The sequence below is a fragment of the Ixodes scapularis genome, unplaced genomic scaffold (assembly GCF_016920785.2).
Source record: "Ixodes scapularis isolate PalLabHiFi unplaced genomic scaffold, ASM1692078v2 PGA_scaffold1__304_contigs__length_218370807, whole genome shotgun sequence".
In the NCBI taxonomy this organism is placed as follows: domain Eukaryota; kingdom Metazoa; phylum Arthropoda; class Arachnida; order Ixodida; family Ixodidae; genus Ixodes; species Ixodes scapularis.
Genome location: NW_024609846.1, coordinates 204778997 through 204791823, shown reverse-complemented (window position 1 = coordinate 204791823; position 12827 = coordinate 204778997). Strand labels below are relative to the sequence as shown.

Sequence of the window (12827 nt, the reverse complement as noted above, 5' to 3'; positions counted from 1 at the left end):
ATATTTCCTTATGGAACCCTCAGAAAACTCATTTACCGTCGCACGACTTGATTGATTCAAAGCGTTTGCTGCTTCGACACAAGATGTCCAAAAAATAAATTCTTTAGTTGATGTCGTAACGCAGCAACAGCTGATCTTAAAAGATCACCTAACTTTCCCCTTTCGAGGCTGAACACGTCGCGCCACTTGCTAAAGAGGCGCTCAACGGGTACGCTGAACGGCAGTGCAGTATTTAAACGTAGGAAAACTTTCCTAACGGTGAGAAAGCCGTTGAGGCGAAAGGCGCTGCCGAGGTTTCAGCTTTCCATCGTTCCGTCTTCATGCCAGCTGGAGTGTCTACAAATGAAAGTCGAAACTCACCCCGACGTGCTTGCGAAGGTTGGAGGAAGAGGACCTCCCGGGCTGCGTATACTTTTGTGCAGTGTCTCCAGCGGGCAGTGAGGTTACCGCCGCCATATTCGACAAGGTCAAAGTAAAGTTCATAGCCGGGCCAAGGTAACGCCTGCCGTTCGTCACTCATGGCAGCCTCACGTTTGAGCCAGAACGGTTAATTATCTTTTAACTATTTTTCTTCTTTCTTGCGATGTTCTCTCGCCCTTCCTTTGAGAGCTCTTTTATTCCCCTTTCGTAGCTGACAGGAGAGGGAGATGCCGATGACCAGACAGGTACATTACAATAATAGGGGGGGGGGGGGGGGGGAGCAGAAGGCCAAACTATTTGAAACTGAATAAAGTGGAGAATACCGTTAGTATCAGACAAGGTTAAGAGAGGAGGGAGCGAAAACTACACGAAATCGTCTCGTTATGCGTTCCGTTTTTTTTTTTTTTTTGTTTTTTTTTTTTCGTTTTTTTTTTTTTTTTTTTTTTTGTGCAACGCACATCAAAAGACACGACCGTTGATCACGGGCTCATGGCCCCTAGGTTAGGGCAAGTCGACCAGCAGAAGCATCGTCTGTGGCACCGGTCAGGCAGTATTTACTGGCGGCGACTCGCTTTCGCAAAGAAGGCTAGCCGCGACTGCTGCGGCACCGCCGACTGAGGCTCTCGTTCGGCGTTACACAGTTCACCGTGAAGTGTCTACGGGTCGCGTGTTTTCGCGAGGTGGCTTTGTCGCTTGGCTGAAGAGGCCGAAAAGGGTGAAAAGCCGGGGCGAGAGAGCCACGTACAAAAAGTTTGAAAAAAAGCAAATGCTAAATGCGCTTTTCCCTACGACGAAAAAGGAAAACCAGAACTATAAAGACGTCTGCCCTCTTCGCCGACACTTTGCTGAGCTCCGACGAAAAAATGCCGAGTTCTTGTTTTATTCTGTCCCGTCTAATGTGGGCCCAACCTTCGCACATGGTCGAACCAGCTGTAGTGTTTACACTATGGGGTAATTTTTTCACGAAAAGTATTTGTATCTTTGCAGATATTTTTAGTTACTTTTTTTTAGAATAGTATTAAGTTATTGTTGCAGTCACTTCAAAAAAATGTATCGAGTTACAGTTAAAAGATAGTAAAAAGGTTCGAGGTTCACCTAAGCACTTATGAGTTGTGAATGCGATAGCCTGCACGACGCCCTTCCGCTCCCTTCTTTTGTCTGCGTCGTACTTGCGTCGACGGTCGAGCGCGCGCGCTGTCCTCGGGCGCGCTGGACTTGGGCGTGGAGCGTTGGAGCCGCTGCCTCGCGAACATGCAGCGCCATGGGGTGGCGGTCGTTGAAACTGACGCGCAGCGGCCAATGGGAGTCTCGTAGACGCGCGCCAGTATATGGAAACGAAGCCGAAATCCATCAGCTTCAGTCCGCTCCTTTGGGATCGGGGAACCTAGGTTTCATTTCGCTAGGCTTTTCGCGTGGTTCCATAGCTGGGAGCTGGCTTCACTTGGAGAAAGGGTTTAAGGTGCCGTTTGACACGGCTTCAAAGCTGATGACGTCGGCTCGCTCCATGGGCGTTCGCAGTACTTTTTCAAAAAAGTGCTACACCCCTCCCACCTCCCCGCCCCGTCACCTTGCTCGTACGTCATACAAAAAAAAACTGTTCGCTGCAGGCATGATGACATCTGCGGTCACGGCTCAAGCATGTTCTAAACATGTGTGTGCTTGAAACATGTCTTCAGACAGTTTCTGCATGATCAATGTTACATGGCCGTCATACAAAAAAGAAGTAGGCCTCAGAAAGTGTCTGCAGACTGCCACTAACAGTGTGACCGCTACGTAAGAGTACGCCACCGAAACACTTTGTCGCCAATACCCCCGGAATCCCAAGGGGGAGGAAGGGGGCCTTGCACCCCATTTCGGACGCCTGCACCCGTGTACTAACCACACTCTCGGTCCTGTGTCTGTCCGTCGCAGGGGGCTGGCTGTACGGCCCTGGTTGTTGCTGTGATAGCGCGGAAGCTGGAGCTCACCCGAGCTGAGAAACACGTCCACAATTTCATGATGGACACTCAGCTAACGAAACGAGTGAGTATAACTATTTGATAACTCTAATGTTGCTTCAACTGTGTGTGTTGTGTGTGTGTGCTAGTGAGGCAAAACTATCGAAGAAAGGACTATCGATCATTTTTCCAAAACTATTTATAGTAGGCAATTGATAGTACTATCGATAGTTGACTATCGATAGTCGGATATTGATAGTGGTATGGTTAGGGTTTAGTCGACTATCGATATTATGGAAAGTCAGCTTTCAGGAAAGGTATGGGGTGTTAGGAAAATTAAGGCACTATGCAAAAATGGAATGACGACGGATATGTGCGGGCGGACAACGCGCGGTTTTAGGGAAAAACATGAAATTAAAACGAAATAAAACATAGAGTTGCATTCTCGTGCAATTAATATAAAGGTAAAAAGGGAATGGTGGTCTGCTCGTTTTCCAGGGCACGTATTATGTATTAAACAAAAATATTAAAAATTAAACAAAGATGATGATTTTCGTGTTTCACGGTCTAGAGGTTGTTTTCTATTCCTTCAAAAAAATAGTATCGTATATAGCTCAAATGCATTACCTTTGTTTAATCTTTATTATTTTTGTTTTGGTCAACTCTATTTTAGTCCTTTTAGTCTAAGAAGCTCCTTTCTTAGAACGCCCCGGCTAGAATTAGAATTATTTCATCTCATTTTTTCTACATCATCCCCTTCCTTCACCTTCTATTTTCTCGTTGTATATAAAACCGTCAGTTGTGAGTCGGTCCCTGTCTTAGCGCTATTTGTAATTTAGTAGGTGTAACCAACTAGCCCGCCTAAATATTGTGACTGCTGTCTCAGTAAAATAGCTTAGTTTTTAAAAAGACAAGATTTGCGGTATTGAAGGAAGCTGAAGTTTCGATGATGATCTTTGTACGCACCATCAGCCATGTTTATCAAAACCGGGAATAAGTCAACGCCCGCGACTCTGACGGTACCATACCTGGTGTGACGTCACGGCACGATCAGCCATGCATTCTTGCGAAATTTGGCATGCAGTTTCGTACTGATGCTAATAATTGATTTAATAAACATTGGGGTGTCTTTTAATGAAAAAAATATCACGTGTGACTATATTTGTTCCCGCTCTACATGTCCAGCGCAAAGACTTAGTAACTTCCGGATATCACCGGGATATCATCCTTTAACTGGTTCAATGATAAATACTAAAACCGAAAATATATTTTCATTCAAGTAAGGATGTTTTCTTGCAATGCGAGATCATTTCAGCGAAAAAGGCTTGTTAACCCGAAAGACAATATTGATTCCTTTCTTTCTTGTAACCTCTGTTTCGAAAACAAAACACGCCACACTTATCTCTTCATTCGGGTTAAGTCATGTCCCCATACTTTCGCATTCGATCACCATCGCTAGCATTATATTCAAGTAAGGTCCCGGATTTGTGCAACGCATATATAATGTACTTATCCGGGACGACAGGGATATCTATTTTTTCTATTGAGCTCATAAAAAGCAAAGGGCACACCACACAAAGCAATCTAATATAGCAAAGCAACTTCGACAACTTAGCAAGTTTATATCGTTTATTCATAGTTTTTCAATTGTATACAATAGATATTTTCGGAGTTTATTGTGAATAGTTTTTAAGAAGGATTTGTTTCGTTTTGTGATTGTTTTCAAATAGGTGCCCAAAATGCGGAGAATACTCTTCAATCCCTCACTGCACCTGCTGGTCTTGTAAACCACCCACCCTTCCCCGAACCCTCTCACACATCATTTTTCGGGAGGAAAGGCTGGCTTCACCCACGGGCACCGACATACCCACCGTACTAGAAACACTACTTAATAGAGAGTTTTCGTAGATCGTTTTCGCCGTCCCGCAAGGCCCTCCGCAACCCGCTACGATAGCGGGAACTCCACAGTCAAGGCTATCGGCGCGCAGGCGCAGTAGCAACTTCTTCGTTGCGGAACGCTTAGCGGAAGGGGCAGCGCGGTCTACGAAAACTCCCTAATCACTCCGGTCCCCTTGCGGAATCCATCCGCGAGACGTGGGCCGGACGGGACGTCCGGACCAGGACGTAGGCCCCTATACAAAATAAAGTTTTTGCTTGCTTGCTTCAAATAGGTTGTAGATTGTTCCTCGATAATTGTACGGAAGTCTCTAATAGACCGACTTCACTAAGCGTTCGGCGCATGCGTAGCGCCGCCATAACTTTAGCTCACAAGAGGCAGACAGCTGTGCATGCGAAGGCTCGTGCCGTCTCGTGCTCCACACGTGCAGAGCTCCAGCGGCGGCGACAAACGTGCAGAAAGACTAAAGCTTACTCTATACATTGCGGCAGCGGTGGCGTTGTCAAACTGGCTGGTGAGACTGGTCTATTGCAGTTGCGTTTTTTCCGAGATACACAACATTTCTTGGACGTTTTTCACCCGTCACCATATAAAACCCCATCGATAGCATTTGAATGGTTGGATATTGATAGTTTCTCGATATTCGAGTATAAACAATTTCGCATAGTCGACTATTCATAGTATGCTATCGAGTTTCGCGATAGTTTTACGATAGTAGATTATGGATAGTTTACTATCGAGAGTAGTGTCTGTAGTATACTACCGACAGTTTTGCAGTAGTCGAATATAGATAGCACAAACGATAGTTAATTTGACCTCCACTATCGATAGTACGATAGTTTTATTGATAGTTTTGCAACATTGGTGTGTTTGTCTGTATATGTGTGCTTTTTCTCTTTTTATATACAGAACGTGTTTGCGAATAGAGTCACTGACAGACTAGGAATGGCAGCACGTGTTTTACTAACGCCCCGCCTCCAGCGCGCGCTCAATGCCTTCAGCCGTGCTTCGGCTGGGCGCGCGCGCCAGATGAACGAGACGTTGAAGCACTGTCGAAGGCAGGAAGCTCGCGCTAGAGTCGGTACAACTGAAGAGTTGAAGTCTGTGATTGGCCACACCGTAGCTTCCTGTACACTGATGATGCCTTCCCAATCGCCGGTTCACGGCGAGGTAAATACCCGCTAATCACGACGAGGCAAATCGTTCTCGCTACGTCATGACCTGAATCCATCAGAGGGCGCCACCGAAATGTATCGGCGCTGATAAGGTTGTTGTTGTAAAGAAAAATCTTTTATTGAATCTAATAAGTATAGAAAGAAAAAGAGAACAATGGGTGGCTTCCTTTATTCTGGGGCTCAACCGGCCTTGGACGCTATTGCCGTTCTCTTTGGCAGCCGTAGCTGTTGGCTGAGGCCCTCGCTGCGTAACGTGGCCTCCTATTCTTTCGTTGTCGGGTTCGTTAACGGCACTAGGCCTGGGACTTTATCATAAGATTTCGTTAAAAAAAGGGTCACGAAACATTTTAACGCAAAATTGTGAGAAGTAATAGACCGATCTCACTACGCGTTCCACGCACGCGTGACGCCGCTTTATTTATTTATTCGCTTGATTTATTTATTCCAAATAAATCAAAGGAAAATAGTCCTGTCCAAACTATTTACACAAACACGCAAATACCATGACATTTAGTTTATTTGTGAGGCACTTAAAATTGCGATTGAAGACACCTCTAGTACGTACTACCATTCGTTCTCTCACTTCTATTTTCTAGATAATTTTAAGTGAACAAAATTGCTTTAAAATGCACAGAAAACGGTAAAAATTGTAATAATCGTAATCGTAATAGATTTTATCAACGATCTCCAGCGCTCTCATGGGAAAATTCAAGAGCCGTGGAGCTTTCAGTACATCTTCATAATGACAATGCTAAAAAAAAACACTCTCCTGCGTTTCTGAAACTCAAGTTTGTGTAGCGAAATCTACCCAGTGAGTGACGAATGGGACACGACCACCGACCCCGACGGTGCTTAGGTTCGAAATGCCGCTCGTGCCATCTTACCTCGCGTTCACCCCTCCGAGCCATCCTTATCTTCTTCAATTCCCCAAAAGGTATACACCATTGTAATTTTCTTGCTAAACGGTGCGGGTAAACGCTTCACCCCTAAGTTCAGCGGAAAATTCCAGCATACAAAGTTCCACCTAGCAATCTGTGCACCTTAGCTATAGAGGGATAAAGCAACCCCAAGAGCTTTGTTTTATGTCTGTGATTTCTTTCTCCAAAGTGGATTTGCTCCTTGAAACTGTCCGAATATGCACATGAATAAGCCCACTGATCAAATGGGAATGAAGGTGAGAAAGTAGCCGAAAAACGAAATTTCTCGGCGTCTTGACATAGGCAAGACACAAAAGCAAGTGGGTAGGTGAGCTGGTGACAAACAAACATCTTGAGACAGGCAAAATAGGATAACATGGAAACACAAACGATATGTCTTAAAGCGAAGCTGCTGAGGACTAGTTTCCCCATATCGTGTCCTTCCCAAATGACCTAATGACACAGAACTCTGGAAAGATACCGCCATCTATGAGCGACGGTGGCAACCAGACAACAGGCTTCCCGGTTGTCTGGTTGCCACCGTTGCTCATAGATGGCGGCAACCTTTCAAGCCTTTCCACTCTGGCTTCCCGACTTGCGGCCGGCCATTACTTCATTTCCACCATAGCACAGCTTCGCTGGTCTTCCTTCTTCACGAAAGTAGAAAGGCTGAATTTTTTTTTCGTCATCTCATTTTTGTTTTTGTCCTTTATTATACTATACAAGTGTTATGCATCAAAATGTTGTTTGAGAGGAAAGAAGCCAGACAAATATTGTTTATACTGTTTTCTAAAAAAGTAGAGTTTCATCCACAAAAGTTTAAAGTTTCATGGGGATAGGAGAACTATCCGACTAATTAGGAGAGGTAGGTTTTGCCAGTTATACGATTTTTTATATAGTCAAATAGAACTGTATAATTTCGCTAAAAATTGTCGCCTTTAAGTTTTCGGTATGGACATTTGTTAGTGAGCCTCGCAAACGTGCCGGTGTATGGTGCTCAATGAAACCTTGGAAAAGTGCAATTGTAGCCCCGACAATGTATTTTCGACCCCGAGACTTTAATATTGACGGATGCATAGATAAATACGACTGAAAAACTTCTTATCGTGTAGTGGCTCTTGCAATCTAACCAGTGTTTTCAAATTTTGACAGTTTCACCTTCGTACATTTTCTTCCTTCTACTGTTCAAAGCTCTGAGGCCCATGTCTCTGCAATCCGAACTTTAGCAATCTTGATAAGAACGGCATAAAAAAATGTCCAAAACCCAATTTGATCACTCAAAGCATTTCTCATGTCAATATATTTTTTCCTTTTTTGTTTCTTTTTGCAGCTTAAAAACGCAGCGGCCAACGTACTACGCGAGACGTGGCTCATCTACAAAAACACGAGACTCGTGAAACGCGTCAACCCTTCCAAAGTGAGAGCGCACCAGCGCAAATTCCTCCTCGCCATATACAGGTAAGACGTCCTGCGAGTCTACTTGCCCTGTTGGCTTATTGTTATTTTTACGGGTGTGCTAAACAGTGTGAATGCTGCTTTGAATTCAATAGCGCAGTGTCATTTCCTAGCTCCCACACTGCAAAAAGCCCTCACATGTCTTGGCTCACCCTTGCCCTGTGGAGGCTATAAATGACGCAACGACAATCGATTTCACCCTTTATTCGCACACCCTTGCTTCTTTATGACAAACACAACGAGGTAGAGGGCCTTAGAGCGATAAACTGACAGCTGAAAGTGACCACCAATTGACCGCCGCCATGTTGCACATTTTCAACCACTAGACACGTGACCTTATAGTTTTACGTCTAGATTTTAACGAAGTATCGCGCACAAATAATTGCTTACTGACCTTTAATACCAGTACCGACGAGATAAGTTATGTTTCGTTTAAGTCCAAAATGTATTTTCACGACAAAAACACGGGCAGCTTTGCAATGCCTCTGCTAGATGCCGTTAGCCGTGGTGCTGTATTTGGGGGTTTTCTCAGAGCTAGACACTAACCTCTGGGGTTAACAGTATGGGAAAAAATAGTTTATCATGTTTTTTACACCGATTTCAATACAAATCTCAGCTCAGCTTTCCGTAAAAACTTCAGGTTTTGGAACGGCCCTAGGTGTCTACTGGTCAAAATTGAACATGACGCCATCCCAGTGGGTGTCACCTTTGCCTGGTGAACGGGATACCTGTTCATCGCTCTAAGGCCTCTACCTCGTTGAACAAACACTATGTGCGCCCACCAACAACCAGGTGGCGCCACCACTCTTCGCATAATAGTGCTGTCGCCTACCGCGTTTTTTGCGCTCTTGGGGCGTTCTTTCAGTGCATTAAAGCTAGGGCCATCTCTCGGTGTTTATTTGCACTATTGGGTCGGTTGCTAAATTGCCACACCGAGGCGCAGCTTGTACCTTAAATATTTAGTGCTTGACTTTTAAAAATCCCAAAAAAATTAATTTATGGCGTTTCAAAAAAAAAAAAAATATATATATATATATATATATATATATATATATATATATATATATATATATATATATATATATATATATATATATATATATATATCTTTATTTGCTTGTCACATACAAAAAAACATTCAAAATTACAGTAAAGTTCGTGGCACTATACTTTATTCCGGAGTGTAAGGACAATTTATTTTGCTTAAAATGACTAGCAGATATGCAACGCAAAAAAAAATAAAAACAGGTATATTTGTTTCCTTTACGTTGATATTAGATCCAACCAGATGAGAAATACCCTTCGGGTCTTTATGTCGTTTATTTTTATATTTTCTTAATATTTGGGTATTGGTTTCGTTTCCTTGTAAGACAGTTTGATCTATTTTGTTCATTAAGTTTAGTTTATCCAGCGATAGTTGCCAACGGCAACCTTGTTAGAGTGATTTATGAAGTAATAGTTTCTTGGGTGTCTTTCTTCATCCTGGAGTCACGTACCTTTAGTTTTTTAGGCTTTACAGAGTTGTTTTGAAAAGTTGTGAAAGCTACGCAAATAATGCAGTCTGCGCGTGAGTTATACGGTCAGGAGAACATATTATAGGGGATAATCGTTAAAGTTGGTCCAATAATTAACTAAATATCGTTACCTTTGTAATCAATGAAAACAAACATATAGTTCAAATGAAAAGTTCTATGAACATCATTGATAACCATAAACATTGTAAATTTTAGAATTATTTAGAGCGCACGGGAAGCTCGGAAGTGCGCTAAGTTACCACTTGTGTAACAAGCACAAAGCTGTCGGTGCAAACAGGCACCCGCGTGGTTTGTCAGTCTCTTATCCTCAGCATTTCGCACTGCTAGCTTTGCGCCTGTTGATAACTTTATCTTTTCCGAGCTTCGCACGTGCTCCAGATCGTTCTAAAATGTACTGATTTAGGGGTTTTCAGTGACGTTCCTGAAGTTTGTTATTGAAACCAAGTGCTTGTTTTCACAAATTAAAAAGACATTAGTTAATTTGTCGACTAACTATGACGATTGGGCCCCCAAAATGCGTCCTTTGGCTCTATAACCCATCTGCAAAGACTGCATTACTGTAGCTTTCACGTCTTTTGTAAAACAAAGCTGTAAAGTAAAGCAAAACAAAACCTTGTATATTTGTGTCACTACATATTTGTTGATTGATTGACTGTTTATTTGACTTATTGGTTACATGTCTTTACAGCCTCAGAAAGGTTAAAATGGACCAAAGGAAGCTCATGGACAATGCCAACACAATTACAGACATGGCGAAGGTATGTGTGTTTGGTAATTACTGCACGTTAAAATTTATTTATGAGTGCCAACAATTTGTGAAGTTCCACGATTGCAAAAGTTATGAGACAATCCAATTGACCAAGCGCTTTCTCGAAATCCAGCTGGCGGCCAAAACAAATTGGGTTGTCTGTATGTTTATACAGCCTAGAACTTGGTCTGCCCCAACGGGCGACGAGTCTTCCACCTGTAGATGAGAAATTTAGCCAGTGCAGTACAACCACTAACCTGGGGTCTTTAACGTACATCATGTAGTAGTGATACACGACCACACGCCGGTACACTGCTCATCCAGATCGAAGCGGGCCGGGGTGAGGATTGAACCCTGGATCCTGGGTTCTGCAGCGCGAGCTTTCGCTCCACGTGCTTCGATATGGTGTGCGCTAGCCCACTCGGTCGCAGAGTAAATCTTCCGACCATAGCACAGGTCACAGGCTCCTCCAAAACCACAGTTGAGTGCATCTTGACCCAACATCTTGACATGCACAAAGTCTACGCCAGATGGGTTCCAAGATTCATCTCGTGTGATCAAAATGCTCCTGCAACACCCCATCCAAAGATAATTTTATGCTGCTCAGGTTAGGTCCTGAAGGCTTCCATGCCCGGCTTGTGACTGCGGAGAAAATTTACGTCCACCACTTTCTACCCGACAACAAAGCCTAGTCTAAACAGTGGAAACCCCTCCTCTCCACAGCTGAAAAGGGCTCAGTCTGTTCCATCAGCAGGCAAGGCCATGGCCACGGTTTTGGGGGGATTCGGAAGGCGTGCTGCTCAGCAATTACCTTCATAAGGGGCAAAATATCACTGGGAACAACTATGCAGCCCTGATTTATCGCCTGAGGGATGCCACCAGGGCCAAACATTGCGGTATGCTCTGGAGGTCGGTTCTCTTCCATCGGGAAAATGCGCCTCTGCACCTCGCAGCTGTGGCAATGGATGCCATTTGCCACTGTGATTTTCTTGTGGTCAACCGACCACAGTACTCGCTAGACCTCACCTCGAACTTCCATTTTTTCTCCCGACTTGACAGCGTCGCGTTACTTAAAGGTCGCGTGGTCGTAGAAAAGACGCACCACGTTCGGAAGTTTCCTCCGGCGCCTAGCTTTAGGCGCATATTTCCATCTTAGTTTTAATATGGTTGATCTTTGACCGTCTAACTTCGCCGTAAAATAGCGTGGAGAGTTTCGGTTCCTGTGTACTAAGAACTTCTGTATCATGTTTTTTCGACGACTAACATGTTTTAATTCCAATGTACCAGCTAAGGTTACTACATAAATGGTTATGTAGTGGTTATTAGAGTGCTGATGATCACTACATAAATGGTTATGTAGTGGTTATTAGAGTGCTAATTATCACTTTTCATTCGTACCCTGATGTTCGCCGCAGTTAACAACATTATCTCGATGTATTTACGTTTTCTTTTGAAGTGTCCTTGTTTTAAATACTACTCTCAGTCATTGGAGAAGGTCTGAACATAATAAAAATACAGGTACTTTCAAAGGTTCTGTGAAAAGAGTTTAATTCGACGTTTCAAGCAGCAACGTATCAATTTATTTCCGCTCAGAACGTCCTCCAGAGAACCTCTGCCAGCACACGCCTTTTTGTGTGACCTTTACTCCGTCCATTGTTCAGTCAAAACGCATTATTTGTAAAAATTGTTAAAATCCAACTTCCCACACCAGTTATTACACCTTTCGACTCATTCAACTGTACCTTCTCTCGTGCGCCTCGCAGACCCAAAATTCCGTGTACGAGATGGTGTCGGACATGAACGCCCGCCAAGAGCTGTTCGACGAGCGGCTGGCATCGCTCGAAGAGCGGCTGGTCGCCATCCACGAGCAGCTGGAGGCCTTGCCGGACGCCGTGGCGCGATGCTGCCACAGCTCCCTGTCACAGCCGCCGGTGCCGAGCCAGTCCTACCCTCCGGGCTCCCTGCTGCCGTCTCAGCAGCAACAGCTCCAACAGCAGCAGCAAGTGCCCCCGGACTGCGGGGGACCGTACCCGGCGGCCGTGCCAGGACAGCCTTCGTACCCGCCGCACCCTCCCCCCAAGCACACGCACCTGCACCCGGATGACGCGGCGTCGCTCACCTCCAGGCCCAGCTGGTCCTCTGTCAACCTGTCCGGCGGGAGACTGGGAGTCATGGCGCCGCCCATGGTGGCCAGGTCCGGCTCCACCGAGAACTGATGCTCTCCCGAACCGTCGTCCCGGTTGCGCATCCTGACGCCGTTGCGGAGTGGCAGTGTGTGGCAACTCGCGTCCTCTCCAAACAACGCTTCGCTCCGGCTTCAGGATTACCTCTGGGACGGTGCGTGTTGGTGTTGATATCCTGCACGACCTGTCCTGGATGACCTCCTGGGTGGTGGCTGGTACAGCGACAGGGATCGTATGCGATTCCTCGGACGATGCCTCAACCAGCGCAACTGGTGGCTCCCAGGGCAGGCTCGTACAATATCTGAAGAGAACATCGTGAGCTTCTCAACCGGTGCTAGAGGGCCGCGGCCACGGCGGCGATGGCGGCGATGACAAGAAACGGCACTTGCCCGTACACAAGAGTCTTCTTCTTCAAAGTGTCTGGTTGTGCTGCTGTTCATATTTGTTTCCCTCGCAAAGAATGTGATGTGGTCGTTGGAGAGGTGATGGGGGAAGACAGCGAGGTACTGTCGAAGGTACTGGTCCTGTTGACCGGTGTCGCGCCAACGTTCTTGGTGGTG

At 45.1% G+C, this 12827-nt stretch overlaps 1 protein-coding gene across 1 annotated transcript in view; it reads left to right on the top strand.

The window, feature by feature from the left end:
• The window catches only part of LOC8037079 (small conductance calcium-activated potassium channel protein), a 56779-nt gene extending 44479 nt beyond the window's left edge, over window positions 1–12300 (top strand). The window contains exons 2-5 of the mRNA XM_002412140.5: window positions 2332–2442; window positions 7677–7804; window positions 10025–10094; window positions 11848–12300. Of these exons, the coding sequence (XP_002412185.3) occupies window positions 2332–2442; window positions 7677–7804; window positions 10025–10094; window positions 11848–12300 (762 nt within the window). The remainder of the gene's footprint in view (window positions 1–2331; window positions 2443–7676; window positions 7805–10024; window positions 10095–11847) is intronic.
• Window positions 12301–12827: the final 527 nt, after the last annotated feature.